General features: G+C 37.6%; 2 protein-coding genes and 3 long non-coding RNA genes across 5 annotated transcripts; 3 read left to right on the forward strand and 2 right to left on the reverse strand.

Moving 5' to 3' along the window:
- The first annotated feature begins 9,713 nt into the window (after window positions 1-9,713).
- LOC123475783 lies at window positions 9,714-10,222 on the forward strand. The gene is made up of 2 exons (XR_006651143.1): window positions 9,714-9,770; window positions 9,836-10,222. It is a non-coding gene; the product is annotated as an uncharacterized LOC123475783 (long non-coding RNA).
- LOC123475782 lies at window positions 9,784-10,288 on the reverse strand. The gene is made up of 2 exons (XR_006651142.1): window positions 10,227-10,288; window positions 9,784-10,046 (listed from the first exon to the last, which is right to left on the reverse strand). It is a non-coding gene; the product is annotated as an uncharacterized LOC123475782 (long non-coding RNA).
- Window positions 10,289-11,090: 802 nt separating this feature from the next.
- On the forward strand, window positions 11,091-12,017 carry LOC116930727 (28S ribosomal protein S33, mitochondrial). The gene is made up of 4 exons (XM_032938130.2): window positions 11,091-11,337; window positions 11,405-11,523; window positions 11,788-11,820; window positions 11,880-12,017. The coding sequence occupies exons 1-4, from the start codon at window positions 11,209-11,211 to the stop codon at window positions 11,944-11,946; spliced, it is 348 nt and encodes a 115-aa protein (XP_032794021.1). The 5' UTR covers window positions 11,091-11,208; the 3' UTR covers window positions 11,947-12,017.
- A 1,221-nt stretch (window positions 12,018-13,238) lies between these two features.
- On the reverse strand, window positions 13,239-13,582 carry LOC116930728. Its single transcript, XR_004398540.2, has 2 exons — window positions 13,432-13,582; window positions 13,239-13,359 (listed from the first exon to the last, which is right to left on the reverse strand). It is a non-coding gene; the product is annotated as an uncharacterized LOC116930728 (long non-coding RNA).
- Window positions 13,583-13,815: 233 nt separating this feature from the next.
- LOC116930822 (glutamate [NMDA] receptor subunit 1) lies at window positions 13,816-16,364 on the forward strand. Its single transcript, XM_045178823.1, has 9 exons — window positions 13,816-14,092; window positions 14,196-14,284; window positions 14,355-14,436; window positions 14,512-14,670; window positions 14,753-14,945; window positions 15,011-15,228; window positions 15,304-15,432; window positions 15,509-15,657; window positions 15,736-16,364. Exons 1-9 carry the CDS (start codon window positions 13,937-13,939, stop codon window positions 16,043-16,045), a joined length of 1,485 nt encoding a protein of 494 aa, XP_045034758.1. The 5' UTR covers window positions 13,816-13,936; the 3' UTR covers window positions 16,046-16,364.
- The last annotated feature ends 1,087 nt before the right edge of the window (window positions 16,365-17,451 follow it).

Consider the following 17,451-nt stretch of genomic DNA (forward strand, 5'->3'; position numbering starts at 1 on the left):
AGATTCCATCTTGGGTTCGAGTGTGATTGACTTCCCATGACAGCTGATGACATCTAGAGTGTACAGATCATTATCATTACTCATTCCGGCTAAACGAACTGCACCGTTCTTGATCAATTCAACTCTACAGTCTGTAAAGACAGCTTTAAATCCTTGACTAGTGGCTGCCTTGATGCTAAATAGGTTGACACCGAGTTTAGGGATGTGCAAAACCTTTTGAAGGACTCCTCGATTGTAGCTTCCGTCTACACAACACATAACCGGGACGTCACCATAACCAGCAACTTGTAAAGGTTGGGAAACCTCTCCTATTCCGGAAACAGGCCAGGTTCCTGCTTTCACGGGCACATAGTTCGTAAAACACCATTCTTGATCAGACATATGCCTTGACGCTCCAGAATCAGCAATCCAGTTACGCCTTTTAATTTTTGAGAAGAAACTATAGGAACGAAAAGCATAGTCACCAGACCAGTCTTGATGTGATTCTTCTTTGCGAGTAGGAGACATATGGTGGGCGAATTTGGCTTGCGTTTCGTCACCATGCAATTTGAGTGACTGGGCCATTTTCAAGTCAAAAGATTTCTGCCAGCATCTTTCTTCAATATGGCCTTCTTCAGTACAATAGTTACACTTCCTCTTGAATCTTACTTGCTTATTAGACATCTTACTTGCATCAGCTTTGAGCTTAAAACCAGACTGTTTGGAAAAAAAGGCTGCATCTGACGAGCTGCTATCTCCAAAAACTTTATTCATACTTTCTTCTTTGATAAGACGAGTTGTGAGAAGCTGTAAAGTTTTCTTGCTTGTCTCTAGATTCTCCCATGCAGATAAGAGTGGCCTAAAACTGGGAGGAAGAGTACAAGTAATTTTGGTAATTATCTGTGCTTCAGTGAGAACAGGGGATATCGGTGAAAACAGGGGATGTCCGTTTGTGTGTAGATTTTAGAAAATTAAAAGAAATTACAAAAAAGATTCTTTTCTTTTACCTCGTATTGACGACGTTTTAGATTTACTGGTGGGACACAGGAATTTTTCCACATTGGATCTTGCCTCCAGATATTGGAAAATTGAGCTCGAGGAGGAATCCAAAGAAAAAACAGCCTTCATAGTCGATGACAATTTGTACGAATGGAATCGTTTGGCGGTTGGTTTAACCAACACCCATGGAACGTTTCAAAGACTAATGAATTCAGTTTTACGAAGAGTTATTGGAAAGATTTGTCTCGTTTATCTTGACAACATAATAATTCTTTCAAGAACAATCAAAGAGCATTTTACCAATTTAAATACTGTGTTTTCCGTCTTAGAAAACGCGCACCTAAAAATGAAGTAGTCAAAATGTGAATTTTTAGCGCAATCTGTTTCTTATCTTGGACAAGTGTAATCACGACTGAAGGAATAAAACCAGACTCTGTTAAAATTCAAACCATTGTGAATTACAAAAGACCTGGTACAGTCAAAGAATTACAATTTTTTTTTGGGACTAGCCAGTTACTACAGACGATTTGTAAAAAATTTCTCTACCGTCGCCCACCCCTTGTTATCACAGACTAAAGGAAAACCTACTGATAGTGTAACTTGGAAAACAGAGGAAATTGCAGCTTTTGAGTACTTGCGACAATGTTTAATATCAGAACCTATCGTGATATAACCGGATTTTTCGAAGGAATTTCTGATTTACACGGACTTAAGTAACTATGGCTTAGGAGCCGTCCTCTCTCAGATGAGAGACGGAAAGGACCAACCTATAGCCTATGCAAGCAGACATCTCAATAAAGGGGAAATCAAGTATTCGACAATAGAAAAAGAGGCCGCAGCAGTAGTGTTCGGGATAAACCGTTTCTGACATTACTTACAAGATCAACCTTTTGTTATTGTAAGCGATCACAGGCCTCTTCAATGGTTTCAGACTTTTAAAGACGAAACAGGGTGACAAGGTAGATGGGAAATTTTGTTATCTAATATGAAGTTGATTGTTCAGTACCAACCAGGTCGAGTACACGAGAATGCTGATTTTTTTTCAAGAATACTGATGAATCTAATATCTGTCATTCCTGCAGACAACAACGTAATGTGTCAAGAACAGCAGAAAGACTCTCTGTACAAGGCGATCGTTACGTTTTTGGAACAAAATGAACCTTGGAAAAAAGAAGATGGCCCGATGCCTTCTTGGGTCAGTGAAATAGATTATTTCTTTGTTGAAGATGGTCTTTTATGTAAACACTACTAACCTACGTTAGTGAAAAGAAGAAACTTTAAACAGTGTTAAGTGGTTGTTCCGCTTTCTCTTAGAAAGCAACTTTTACAAGAATACCATGATTCCCCATTGTCAGGACATATTGCAACTAGGTGAACATTCCTTCGTCTAAGGGACAAATACTATTGGCCTACCATGTTACGGGATGTTAAGGAATATTGCACTTCTTGTGAACCTTGTGCGCTGGGACGTCGAGTGCACAGTGCGAAAGCCTATCTCAATCCATTAGACCTCGCTACAAGACCTTTTGAAGTATTGGGCTTAAATTTTCTAGGTCCAATCAAACCTCACTCACTTCAAGGAAACAATTATATATTAGTAATCACGGATTACTTTTCTAAATGGATAGAAGTCATTCCTCTTACTAACTGTACCGCCCTCAGTACTAGCAAAGCCTTAGTAGATCAAAATTTTTTATATTATGGTCACCCAAAAGCAATAATTACCGATTGAGGCAGTAATTTTACTTCTGAATTATTTTCTGTGCTTTCTAAAGCTTTAAACATTAAACGCATGAAAACAAAAGCGTATCACCCTCAGACTAATGGGCAAACAGAGCGATTCAACAAAACTGTTGTTGAAATGATAAGAAAATATTTGGAGAATGGATTTTAGCAGTAGGAGGATATTTTAGGCCCCGCTGTTATCGCTTATAATAATTCTGTCCACTCGTCAACACTTGAGACTCAATATTTTCTAAATCACGGTCGTGATCCAGTCATGCCGATTGATCAGTTCCTTCCGTACTCTTCCCCCAGTAATAGTTACTCCCTCAGACTATAAAAGTCAAACAATGAAACGCTTGCACAAAGCCTTTCAGCTTGTCAAAATCAATCTTTCCCAAGCTCAAGAACAACAAAAAGCCCAGTACGATAAACGCGTAAAAGAGCAAAAATTTAACGTAGGAGATAAAGTTTTACTGGATATGCGAGCGCCCTTGACGGGAATTAGTAAAAAACTCATTCCACGTCTTATAGGCCTTTTTCGAATTTTGAAAGTAAGCAACAACAGTACTGTAGAAATACAACAAGACGTAGGAAAACAAACTCAACTTGTACATGTAAATCGAATAAAACCCCTATTTGAGTGAATTATCTGGAAAGACGAACCAGGTGTCGACTTTTTAGATGTAAGAATTGAGAAACAGGCCGAAAAATTCGTACAAGAAACCGCAGATGAACTCAAAACTTCCCCTTCACCCCTAGAAACAAACCTTCAATCTGAGTTAGAACAAATTCCTTGTGAAAAAAAACTTCTACTCAAAATTTGATGAGACTCCCACCCACAATTCCTCCTACTGAAAATTTAATGATTACTTCACCAACAATTTCGTTACCTTCCAACCCAATCCCAGAGGCGTCAACCTTACCCATACAACCAGAGCGTCGCCTCGGTTTACGTCCTTGGAATCTTTTAAAACCAGCCGTAAAATTCTGAAAATGTATTGCTGTTTTTTAAAATCACGTTAGAATCACTTAAACTATCTTTAAGCCGTGATTAAATTCTAATTATTGTGTATTAACGGATTTCTTTAATTTTTAGTAATCGTTGAACAATATCCCTTAGAGCACTCTGTTAAAAAAAAATAAATAAAAAATAAATAAATCATAAAAAAAAACTTTGTATTAGCAATCTTAATAATTCATAAAAGGGATCCCTAAAAATGATTTTGAAATTACTTTTCTCATAGATTATGTGTTCTACCTCTCCTCATCATACCGTTTTTCTGTTGCCTCCATGCTCTTAACAATACTATTTGCAATTGTACGACTTTTCAGCCAAAAGGTTTCCTAAAATTCACTAGCGATGTCTGTGATTATCAAATATGCCCCCTTCCCGCTTTTCCAGTATATTATGATGTCTATTCTACTCTTCCCCAAATCACTCGTTTTGTTGGCCATTCCTGTACCATGTGGCTGGAAAAGAAACACATCTATACTGACTTCTGGGGTTGGCAAACTCCAAGTCAATCAAGATTGCCAATAGAAGTCAATGCACATGCATGTGAAAAAAATGCAAGAATCTTGATTGTGCCATGGCAAAAGCATAAACTACTTAGGAAACAATAAGTGGTCGTTCGAACGTTTTCCAAACGTGCAGAGTAGCTGGCTACAAATCACAGCTGAACAGCTGATCAACTGTTGATTAGAAGAAGTTACTTTAGAAACTGAGTGCGCTAACTGTACGATAAGCTCACCCATTGGCGATATACCGGGAGGGATCAACGGATTCGTTTCTCACAAATTAGTGACCATTGTCTGGAAAGAAACGTTAAGAGAAGTTCCACAGTGCAAACTAAGGCTTGTGGAAACAGCTCGCTCAACGTTACCTGACTAACAATAGTGGAATAGAAAGAATTCGTGACGTCGAACAACAATTTGACTTTGTTTAAATTACAACTAACCAGAAATATTGTAATTCATCAGAACAAAGCTACAAACAAGTAATCGGAATGGAAAAAGTTATCTTACGTTTACATTCTTTAACTCACACCAATGCTCATCCGAGTAAACCACTGGAAGAAGACATCGAAAATATTGCTTGCATTATCCGGGCTGAAATCAGTGGAGCGGCACATTCTCAATACGCACGAGACAGAACTGTCGATGGAATAAATGGAGTGGCTCGAGAAATTCGAGCTCTACAATGTGAAAATCGGGTGCTTGCACACAAAACTGCTATCGCCACCGCACAACACAGTGAATGGCTTGCTGCCAGTTATCTTAATTTACCCACATGTAGCAAATTGATAGCCACTGGTGAATTGATCAGCGTCTATCAATGCTCCAAAAAAATTCAACAATCACCACTGAAATCATAAGCTGTGGTCGTCAACCCAAACACGGCGACTACACTTTAGACACTAAAGGATGGGAACTGACGCCTTACAACCCCTGTTACTGGCACAAAAATTTCGTCAACATTAACGGCCGAGCACATTTCTACAAAAACAGTTTTTGGCATCCAATTGTCCCCGGTGTAAGAATCCAAAGGAGGAAGTTGAGGACATAGTTTGATCAACACTTTGCCGTACGAAATTTATAAGTTACTCCCACTAAGTTTACATCCCGCGCTAACCCCCCACCCGATGAGCACTGCAGCTGCAATCGCCGAGATAATTGCTGCTGCTAAAGAAGAACATAGCATCGACCTTGGAAATCCTTTTCACATGAGCACTCTTCTTTCCTCACCCCAAAAAAAGAAACGAACGTTTCCATGTCGTCTAAGATTCTTAGTTGATCAAGTAGCATTTGTAGTCTTCTAGGGATGGGATCTATGGGATTCGTTTTATTTTTATTTTTGTTGAGTATTTCCTTATTGCAAGATACATACCTTGTTGTTCTTTTCTTAGTTCTTAGTGTTTTGATTTACTTTCTATTCCGTTCCAAATTTGACCTTGATTGATTGCGAGACGCAATCTTTTTGAACCGGATAGCTATGTAAAGAACCAAAACAATTTATTCTTTATTCTTTTCCTTATTTTTTCCCTACCCTTTATTCCTACGTAGCATTATTTTTTATACGCCTCTCTTTTCTATGTAATTTCTTCCTTAGACTTCTTACAGACGGACTTACCCTTCAAACGTTTCAACTTGATTTTCTTGTATTTCGACCTTCACGAACCCCGTATAAAAACTTTTGGTTCTATAGAAAATAGACTAGACACCGTTCACAATTCAGTTCCTTCTAGAGTTGTTCCCCAATTTTTTGGGCTACTGAAAATAGACTTCACAAGAAAAGACAATGAAAATGTAAGCTAAAATATTAATAGCTTACAATGTGCCTTTTTAACCGGCTGAAATTTTCGATGGGTCGTAGTGAAGGATTATCGGGGATAAGCGTTCGAAAAATCGCCCACCAATCCTTCCATTTGTGTGAATCCACTTCGAATTTAGCAAATTCAATTCTCGGCAGCAAGTGAGCAATGCTCATGATGTTTTGCTGTGGTTTCAATGCAATCGTGTTGACTGCTTGCGTTGTCACTTGCGCGACTCCTGTTGCTGCCTGTGCAGCATCCCTTGATGTTGTCGAATTGTTCTCTTCTTCATCATCCGATTGATTAGCGGGATCATCTTCTATTTGCCGACGTACAGTTGGTCTTCTATTTCTCCAATCGATAACCATTTGATGATGACGATCTAGAGAATCTTCGTGTTTGTCGATATATGTTGTTTGATTCTCGGCGTCAAGTTGCAGTATGATTACTTCATACTGCTTTATTAGTCTCTTCGTTCTATCCCGCGTGAGTTCGTTGGCTACTTCAGCATTATCCAACAAATTGTCTCTGCATGCCTCTTCATAACTTTTCAAATTCATGTGTAATTCCCTTTCCAAAGCTTTCTTTTTCTCCAATCGATAACCATTTTATGATGACAATCTACAGAACCGTCGTGTTTGTCGATATATGTTGTTTGATTCTGGGCGCCGATTGCGGTATGATTACTTCATACTGCTTTATTAGTCTCTTCATTCTATCCCGCGCGAGTTCGCAGGCTACTTCAGCATTATCCAACAAATTGTCTCTGTATGCATCTTCATAACTTTCAAATTCCTGTGTAATTCCCTTTCCAAAGCCTCTGTTGTTAAGATGGCTAAGGCCTGCACCTGTTGCTTTTTAGTCGCGGTCGCCATTTTGTGGAACTAGACTAATTTCAGTACAGTAAGAATTTAAAAAAATCGATTTTGAGAAAAAGAAAGCAAATTATAAATGTTTTGGCACTACTTTAAGTTTTGAGAAAGCAACAAGAAAATATATATGGAAAATAGTCTATTGACGTAGTCGTCGAGTTACAACATAAAAAAACTTCTTAATTACACCATGATCTATAAACTAAAGGTCGAAGAACTGTCGTCTGGTTGCTTTGGCGTCTGCTAAAACTTGATAAAATTTTGGGGCATCCGCTAGGGGCGCTGACTACCCGGGTTAGTCATCATTTTGCCGATTTTACCGCATAAGGCATAGCCTTTATTACAAAATCTACTTACTTTTAGGGTTTTTATTTTATTTAAAGCAAACGAGATATACGGAATACGACTTAAGGAAGAATAACCTAATATATTATAATAATAAAATATAATTCAACGCTTTATCATTTATCTCATTATCCGTCTCCGGCTTTTTATTTAAACTACCATCAATGACAATGTATGTAACTTTTGATGCTTTGTTTTCAACTGCTGAATGATGTTTTTTGTACCGCTTAGCTTCGATGTGATACCTTATTTCTACGTATTAAAAAATCAAGAAAGGGACCGTTTGTTGGTTGTGTTCAGAACAACAATTTTTGGGAACACCCCCCATCCCATCTTTCGCAACTGCATCGATGATCTAGCAAAGGAGTCTATTATGAAGGCGTTGTTTGTTTAAAACATCGTCACTTGCAAAATGATATGAACATACTTTAGAAGAAGGTTTCAAAGTTCCCTTCCTGGGGATGAATTCATTCCAACGCTTCAATAACTTTCCATACTTAGGTGCACTAAATATGGTAAATTTACCAAGATATTTTGGGTAATCTGGGAAACCAGATTTACATCCGGGGACATAACAACAGTTCGGCATCTTCTTTGTCCTATTGTAAGGGAATGTTAAAATATTAGATTAAGAGAAAATAGCACTGCATAAGACTTGGGGATTCGCATATCATGCTCATAGTGTCACTTACATAGAATGAAAACAAATAAACTAGAGCTGATTGCATGGGATATTGAAAAATAGATAAACAACATGAATTAATTTGTAATTATTTTAGCTTAAAACTGATTTTTTCTATGATTAAACTACGAACTGAGACCATTCAGCCGTCCCTCTCCATGGTTTACGCGGCAAAATGATGACTAACCCGGGTAGTCAGCGGCCCTAGCGGATGCCCTAAAATTTTCTCAAGGTTTAGCAAACGAGACGAGCAAAACAGCCCTAGCAGACGACAGTTCTTCGACCACCAGTTTATAGATTATGATTACACCACTAATGTCCTGAGATCTTGGTTAGAAAACTTCAAAGTAAGGGAACATAAAAAGTAAAGTCTCTTCTTGAACGAATTTGCTAAAATTTTTTACCCTGATATCAATCTGGGTTGTATCGTGGTGCCTAATCGGGGATGCAACCCCGATTTGAATCAATCGATCGACGTAAAAACATAATCGATCGAGTCAAAATCGATTATTATGATGAAAATCGGGGAGTTCGCCCCGGTTTCCCCGATAAAAAACCGACCCAAATTCGTAGTTTGAATTCAGTCGCCATTTTTGCAAATGGCGTCAGGGCAAGCGGGTTAACCTCGATTTTTTCCGCGCCCCGACCCGGCTGACGAAGTTGCACCCCGATTCAGTTCCGATTGATTTTTCCCGGGATGGGCGTTGTGGTTAACCCGATTATGGCTAATCGGGGCCGATCGCTACTCAAAACTGTTGACCATGGATGGCCAAGACGAATTCTTCAAGGGATAGGAAAGGATTCCAAATAAAAATATTTTTAATAAAATAAAAAAATTATGCTATTAAATAAAGAACACCGAATTGTTTGGTGCAAAAAAAATAATTTCACGCAGTTCAAAATATTTTATTTTCCTTGGTGAAAAACGCGGTTTTAACACAGCGATTATGGGGGAAAGCTCGTGTTCTTAATCGATGAGCGAGTGTGTAGGGGCGTGGGGGGTCGATCCACGCGAAATCGACCAATGCCGTGCGCGAACAAATCACAGATTTGCATGAAAATTTAACCACCTACTGGTAAAGACGTCATGATTTTGTGGTGTATTTTTTTTTTTTCAAACAATACAAAAAAAGATATCGAATTTTAAACTTTTTCGTCTGTTTCTTTACGCGTTTTGCGCGTTTTCCTTTTTTTAAAATTAAGTCTTTTTAAATAGTAATGAAAACATTTAAAAACATGTTAATTTGCTGTTCGTAAAATCTAATTATAAAAATTCAAAAGCCGTTTTAAGCTATATCAATTTTCCTGGAGGACACATTGGGCACTGATAAATGGTTAAAAACGTAGGTTAATTAAATTTTTTTTTATATTTCAAAAATGAACTTTGTCAATATCAATAAATAACGTTTATTTGCTAAGTTTTTAAATGTTTTCATTACTATTTAAAAAGACTTAATTTAAAAAAAGGAAAACGCGCAAAACGCGCAAGAAAAAAGACGAAAAAGTTTAAAATTCGATATCTTTTTTTGTATTGTTTGAAAAAAAAAATTACACCACAAAATCATGACGTCTTTACCAGTAGGTGGTTAAATTTTCATGCAAATCTGTGATTTGGTCGCGCACGGCATTGGTCGATTTCGCGTGGATTGACCCACCATCCCAATAGAGGCAATTCACATCGCGGTTTCGCGTGTCAATTGTTTCGATGTCCGCCATTTTCTCTGGTTGTTTATATCATGTTTTGCGTTGTCTGTATTGGCTGAAAGTGTTATTTCCCAATACAAAGTGGATTTTGTGAATCAGTGTTTAATTTTTTTCAATTTTTTTTTGTCAGTTAATTGCTACGTATCTTAGTTAGTATGTATAACAATTTCTGTTTCCAGATCACATTTCTTGTATTTTTTAAAAAATCTTTTCTGTAGGGCTGTCAGAAGATAAACGTAAGTATGCAGCAAAACTATTAATAGTAGGTTGTGATTGCCCCTATACAATTCACGAAGAGTATTGGTGCAATGGACTTAGCATCGCAGGAAAAATGCCACTGGTAACCAATCTTGATTTGGTAAATTACCTGCTATGTTCCAAGTCTCCATACACGCATGAAGATTTAAAGGCTTACAAGGGCCTTGAGACCTACAAGAGATTTATCGATGGGGGAATTGGATCATTTTGTGCAATCAGTCTTTTAAACAAAAATTTGTTGATGAAAGCGAAGGTTATTACTCTTCATTTGTTTATTTGTAACATTACTATAACATATAACTTTTTGATGTCATAACGTATAAATAAATTATACTTCATAATTTGTATTACCTCTTGAACATTTAAAATTACTCTTCTTGACTCTCTATCCATGGCTGACTTAGCGTTAACATACACTTTGTCAAGATTCAGGGATGGGGCCCAGTCTGGGTGTGTTTCTCCAGTGTACTAAAAAGGTTTTCCTGTGTGATTTCAAATAGAAGAATTAGATAGACACATTCACTATTAATAAATTTGTTGAGACTTACCTAGAACAAAATGTGCATTACAAACTCTAATGTTATTTGTTTTTGCAACCCGGGGCACAACAATATTGAAAACCCATGACAGCCCTACAGAAAAGATTTTTTAAAAAATACAAGAAATGTGATCTGGAAACAGAAATTGCTACACATACTAACCAAGATACGTAGCAATTAACTGACACAAAAAAAAATTTAAAAAAATTAAACACTGATTCATAAAATCCACTTTGTATTGGGAAATAACACTTTCAGCCAATACAAACAAGGCAAAACATGACATAAACAACCAGAGAAAATGGCGGACATCGAAACAATTGACACGCGAAACCGCGATGTGAATTGCCTCTATACCGATGCAAATTTGATTGAAATGGTGAAATGTAATGATGCAAATATTACTTAGTGGACACAAATCTTTTTCAAAGAGGTGATTTTCTACACTTACTGGAATTCTTTAACTAAAAGTTAAGGATTCTAAGATACTCTTAATAAAAAAATACAAGGAAACTCTGTTTTTGCTTAATCTTGTATAGTTGTATTTAGGTTTTCGAAGCAGTAGCGAGCGCCAGATGGTGTCGTCGTAACCCTTGTTTCTCCCCTGATAAGTTGTTGCCAGGTAACGCGTCACCACCATAGGAGGTATCGAGTTTACAGGCCTTAAGCATTAAGTAGGCCTTGGCTAGTTCATAAACGAATGTAACACAATTTGCTCGTGGTTTTCGCCGGCTAAGATGTCCTTCTGATTTGGTCCGAATTATCTTTAATTGACAACATTAGTGTCCATTAAGATGGCTTCAAAATTCTACAACTATATAAAATTAGTACAAACTGCAACACCATATGCTAAGCGGATCGAACAACTAAGCTCAAGAATATTTGGTGAAGTGGCTAGACCAACATCTGCAAAATCGTTGAAGGCATGTAGCATTCAAATTCATACATGTTTAATATACTGAAGCCGGTAAAGATTTTATTGCTTCATAGGTTGTTGATATGTTTAGTTCTCAACCCACTGAACAACGACCAGACATAAAGAACTACTACCCCCGCCATGTTGAGATCCATGTTTTGATGAGAAATCTACGGAATTATGGTTTATTCAGGTAATACTTCAAATAATACAAGATGCCTATTAGTGTGATAGTATTTAACATGGAAGATGAAGAAACTAAGAAAAGCAACAGATACCATCCAACTGTTGAGTGTGTAACATTTAAAAGGAGAAATTCTTCACCAGATTTTGAATTTTTCAATGTGGTGTTAGTACCTCCTGTTAACCTTTTGTCCACAACAATCTATTTTTCTTGTTATTTATAATCACATATCCTTTTTTAATGCTTGCTAAATATAGTTAATTATCTTTTTAGAGATGAGCATCAGGACTTCAAAGAAGAAATCACGTAATATATCCATAACTGTTACAGCTATAAAATTTTTAAAAAAACTTCTTTCTACGTAGACGTCTTCGTGAATTGCGAGGTAAAGGAAAACCCAAGAAAGGTGAAGGCAAACGATCCAAGAAGTGATCGACGTGTAAAGGGTTCGTAGGCCAACCTTCTTTAGTCATAGGTTTTGTAAAATAAACAGTTAAAACATGGTTGTGTATATTTAAAAATCTTTAGACTATTCTAGAATTTCATTTTTGCGTTGCTCAGCGCAAGCAAACTGTTGTTTATAGAGAGAAAAAACGATGACAAATGCGAATCTGTTTGGTCACTTTTCTCTTCTTGCGAATTAGGAACAGGAAGCAATGAACCCTGATTTTAAGTTTTGGTACGCTTCGCGTTATCACGAGATGGCTTCATGCGGAAGAATGGCTAACTAAAAAGTCTCGTACGTAAAAATTTAGCATCAAACAGCAGTTGCATTTAGGAAACAGTTTTGCCTTTGTGGCAAATTAGTGAACAATAATGCTATTACCCTTCGAAATTCGGTTGGCAATAGACCTTTCCTAAAATCAATTTGGCATTATTGCTGTCTTAGTCTTTACAACGGAATCTCAATAGGATGAATGCTTATCATATGGAAGAGCCCAGATTGCATGGTCTATAAAGTAAAACAATTTTTTCGTTAACGACGGTGATTAAAGTTTCCGTTCTTCAACAACAATTGTGTACCATATCTCAGTGATAAGTTCAATGCCGTTTCCGTATGAAACTGTTAGCGATTGGCTAACCCAAAATCATAAACTCACAAACAACTAAAATAAACAGGAGTCGAATAATACAACGAAATATTTCGGTGCCTTCGTTGTGTCAAATAGCTATGCCAACTGAAAACAATATGAGAGAAGTAGAAAACGTAATTCCTCAAAATGAAATCTGAACGAAATTATAAACATCCATTTACCTCCAGGATGAAAGCAATCAACATTTTTACTGAGTGCGAGGAGGCGTTCAAAATTTGTCCAAATTGCACGATGCTGAACTATCCCTCGCTAACCCTGCTGTAGCTGAAACCACTTTCCACCAACCAAAGAGGTTGGAAAGTATGGAAACTAGTATCCAGTAAGCCTAACACATTTGTGTTCTGAGCTCTACTTCACCAAGAAATATAAAAATGTACGTAGCCTATGCCTGGAATAGAAAAGCTCATTATTATAGGCTATGCAAAAATGATTTTACTTTTTTTCTCCATTGCATTCCAATTATTAACTGGAAATTCTTTACATGATTTCTATTTTCTCATAAAACACCGACATATTTGATGACAAAGTAAAAAGGCAGGAATTTTTAACAGGAACGATTTCAAATGCAATGTTAGAATCGTCGAGTGACTTTTAGATTGATGGCTTGTAGGCATAAATACAACATGCGAGTAACACGGGGCTGCAGTGTTATTTATACATGACATTCGTACAGTGATTTACGCACTTTGCTGACGAAGTCAAAGACTGTATAGGCTACCGAACGGTGCCGTGGGCTTACGATTTCAACAAGCTGACGTTGGAACCAGACCAAAAAGAGAAAACAAATCAATAAATGTTTTTGAATGATTCACATTTTGTATACCAGGAGTGATGTAACTACATAAATGATCGCGACTTGACAGTGTCATGTTATGAACAAATGATGCATTTTTGCAACACTGATTTCTGACGTGGAGTGCTCGGGATTTAATGGTACAACGAACTGCGATGGACAGTCGAGGCACTTTGCGGACTTGAGAAAATCGAACAACAAATCATCCAGACAGCCAGATTTTACATGAATAATAATCTTTTTCATATGATCGAGCATTGTTATTAACCAGTTTTATGCCTCAAAGCGCCCGTCAATTATGCAAGACCACTTGAATAAAAACTGAAATCCCCTATCATGCCCCGTCATTTCTTTCTTTTTATACAAGGTGCACCCTTGCAAAATGCTATGTGACAGATACGTGCAAGTGCAAGAATTTCAAATTTGTTGGATTCAGGTTGCTAAGCACTATAATGCGGTGTCTGTGAAATCAGAATTCAGTGCAAAGGGCTAGGTTTGATCTCGGGTACTTAAACTAGCACCACAGAACCACAAGATGTGCCAGAACTTTCTCGAGTACCAGACATACACGTTCTCCGTCATGTCTTGTTTAGCTGTGCTTTTCCTAGCTCTTATGATTTGGTTCAATGCACTAAATACGTTAGCATTGACGTTGAATCCGCTCAATGGTAAACATCTCCGAACCATCTGGGTAATACATGTGTCATAATTTGTTTGCCTGATATATACTAGTTTAGTTTTTAAATAAACCTTGGTTAACCCGGTAGTTCTATTTATTTTCATCTTTTTCCAAGCCGCGCTGGAGTGGTAATCCAAAAGGATTGTCAGGCCCCCTTAAAGGAGGCGTGGTGCTCGAATACCTGGCAGCTCGTTTTAATTTCACGTAAAGGATAAAAGAACTAGCTTCTAAGTATAAGCTTGAACCTGATGATTATATCTTTTCTTATGATCAGGTACGAGATGGTCAGAGTAGCCGAAAACCGTTTGGAGCCCCCAGAAAAGGGGAAAGGACTTTTCAGCTACTTGTGGGATGAAGTTGAGTTCTCTTTCGTAGACGCATAAGATTTCGTTGATCGTCCTTTTACTGTTGCATCATTTTTAAAAAATTAGCAATGTGATTTGCTACTGCAAGATGTACAGCCAACATTTCGGCGTCTGCAGGTTGTCGACATGACGCTGCCTTGGAATTATGACTACTTTTCTTTTCTTATTCCTGTTCACGACGAGGCCGCTAATATAGACGCAGTTATCAAACCTTTTCAATGGCCGGTAAAAATCCGTATTTTAGAAAGGGATCTGACAAGGACAACAAATCAACATCATAAATGACGAAACCTCTTTCCGAATATAGGTATGGATTGGCCTTGGAATTTCCTCGGTTATTGTCATCGTCATTCTGTTTTTGATTCAACGTCATCTGGATGACCGAGACGGTTTGGAAAGGGATTCGACATCAAACAACGGAAAAAATGCTGATTCTACTAGAGGACACGGACAGCCAGGAAGCCAGTACCTCTACGTACTGGGCAATTTGCTGTCACAAAGTATGACGTACAAAAAAACTAGCGGTTTTCGTAAGCCTTTAGTAAGTGGTCGATTATCTCGTAAGGCGGTCCTTGCACTTCGAGACGTTTATCATTTCGCCTCGTAGCCGGCGTATGGACCTTGGCGGCTTTTATTTTCGTCCAAGGCTACAACTCGACGCTCTTCACTTACGTTGTGGCTCCAGTGAATCAACCGCTAATCAACTCCGTTTACGACATTGCTGAAAGTTCTGACATCGTTCTACTTGTCAAAAAAGCGGGGACAATCGACACTTTGATTTCGGAACGTTCAAACACCACTTTAATAATTGATGATTTATACTTTTTAGTTAATTGTTACCATTCAACTTTCAAACAGAATTCGAACGCTACAGGTCTATATTCAAAACTGCGTGATAGGGTCAACTCGTTCCCCCATTCCCGATGTACGCTGGTAGCAGACTGTATCCGACTGGTTAACCCCGGATCAAGAAAAGTTTTCATTGACGTAAATGAATCTTCCCATCTTTTTCGTTTTACATCATCTCATAAAAAAGAACAATCATGATTCGAACGTTTTTTAGGCGAATATCTATCACCTAGACGCAATCATAGAAGATTTTCAGAGTACAAAGAAATGTAATTTGCAATTGGCTAGGGATGGTTTCATCAGCATCATTACGACCTTTGCCCTTCCCAAAGGCAGTCCCTTCACCAAAACTATTAGCCAAGGGTAAGCAAATTAAAAAGCTGAAATTTCTTTTGATGTCTTCAGATCTCTGCTGTTTTTAAATGCTGGTTGAATCAAAAGTCTATTGGAGCTCCATCAAACTGGCTTAATCGACTACTGGGATATATGGTTCCGGCCAATGCCTGGTCAATGCATCGAAAACATTAAAAGTGGATACTCGATGCCCAAGAACAAACATCCACCTCTATCGCTCAAGAACTTGACTGGTGCTTTCCTCGTCCTTTTAATTGGATTGTGCCTATCCTTTTTAGCTTTTCTTGGCGAAAAAGTATTTTTTATGACTGAACGCCGTCACCAACACCGCAGTAGAAGATTACAAAAAATAACAGCTCACGTCACTGAGTCATCACGCAAAACAGCACAAGAATAAACGTAGAGGTTCGAGCGAGTGTAGATACATGGCTCTGAACCAAACAGCCGCTGTCGGTCACAGATGACTGTTGCCATCGTCTGCAATCGATATTAACATTAGAGAAGTTTCAGTTTTCCACGCTGTCACCTCAAGAACAATATAACTGCTTCACTTCATATATTTCTCGCAAAAAAACTACAGCTAACTCATATTGCATGTATTGCTTTTCCACTCGAATATCCTAACTAACAGACTTGGAGCGCTAAACAGCCTCCTGGAACATTTTCACTATTCTGCTTCGTTGTTCAAAGATTAAAAATAAACCAAAAGCATTAAACAAATTTGTTTTGACGTATTCTTTATTTTAATAGGATATTTCGCATATACACTGCGATGCTGGATTGAAATGGGCAATTATCCAACCTAAGAAAACAACGTTCCCATTCTCGATTTGTAGACTTGAAGCACGATATAATAGGAAAGGTACACTCTCGCGCTATCCCAGTCTCTTGGAAGAAACGGCGGGTGTTCAGTAAAGGGTCCCAAGATTCCCCGCCAGGTTCGCTAGTATAGGAGGCCCCTCGCCTCTGGGGGGTATAGTAAAAATTGGGGTTTTTCGTTCGTTATCTGTAAAATTACCAATCAATGTGTCCAGAAATTGATTTCATTTAAGCTTAATTTAATTCCCTAATATTAAATACCTAATTCATCTAGATTAGGCAATTATTTATATGTTAAATTTGTGATTGAAATTCAAAATTTTTTGAAATTTGTGCCTTTCGCAACATTGCCTATTTCATTATATTAAACACGTTTGTCTTCTCTCTAGTGCAGCAACTTTTACACCTTTGTTATAAATGGATATATTTAATAAATATTGACGAATTCTATTTCTAATGAATTCTGCACTAGAGAGAAGACAAGCGTGTTTAATATAATGAAATAGGCAATGTTACGAAAGGCGCAAATTTCAAAAAATTTTGAATTTCAATCATAAATTTAACATATAAATAATTGCCTAATCTAGATGAATTAGGTATTTAAGGATAGGGAATTAAATTAAGCTTAAATGAAATCAATTTCTGGACACATTGATTGGTAATTTTATAGATAACGAACGAACGAAAAACCCCAATTTTTACTATACCCCGAGAGGCGAGGGGCCTCCTATACTAGCGAACCTGGCGGGGAATCTTGGGACCCTTTACTGAACACCCGCCGGTCTTGGGGATAGCCGAGAGTGTACCTTTCCTATTATATCGTGCTTGAAGTTTGAAACACCACTTTATCGAATGTAATTTTTTTTATTATCGTAATTCAACCATATTGTTTCTTTTGGACAATTCAGGCTATTTCTCTTCCTAGAGACCGACGCTTTGCAATGAATAAATGGTCGGCATTTGAATTTCCCTAAGTGTCAATAA

Source organism: Daphnia magna, linkage group LG9, assembly GCF_020631705.1.
Source record: "Daphnia magna isolate NIES linkage group LG9, ASM2063170v1.1, whole genome shotgun sequence".
NCBI classification, from domain to species: domain Eukaryota; kingdom Metazoa; phylum Arthropoda; class Branchiopoda; order Diplostraca; family Daphniidae; genus Daphnia; species Daphnia magna.

Coding starts and splice junctions, on each gene's coding strand:
- LOC116930822 (XM_045178823.1), top strand. CDS start 13,937: ATGTGCCAGAACTTTCTCGAGTACCAGACATACACGTTCTCCGTCATG. Junction 14,671..14,752: donor TCAAACCTTTTCAATGGCCG/GTAAAAATCCGT, acceptor TTCCGAATATAG/GTATGGATTGGCCTTGGAAT. Junction 14,946..15,010: donor GGGCAATTTGCTGTCACAAA/GTATGACGTACA, acceptor TTATCTCGTAAG/GCGGTCCTTGCACTTCGAGA.
- LOC116930727 (XM_032938130.2), top strand. CDS start 11,209: ATGGCTTCAAAATTCTACAACTATATAAAATTAGTACAAACTGCAACA. Junction 11,338..11,404: donor CATCTGCAAAATCGTTGAAG/GCATGTAGCATT, acceptor ATTGCTTCATAG/GTTGTTGATATGTTTAGTTC. Junction 11,524..11,787: donor CGGAATTATGGTTTATTCAG/GTAATACTTCAA, acceptor TTATCTTTTTAG/AGATGAGCATCAGGACTTCA.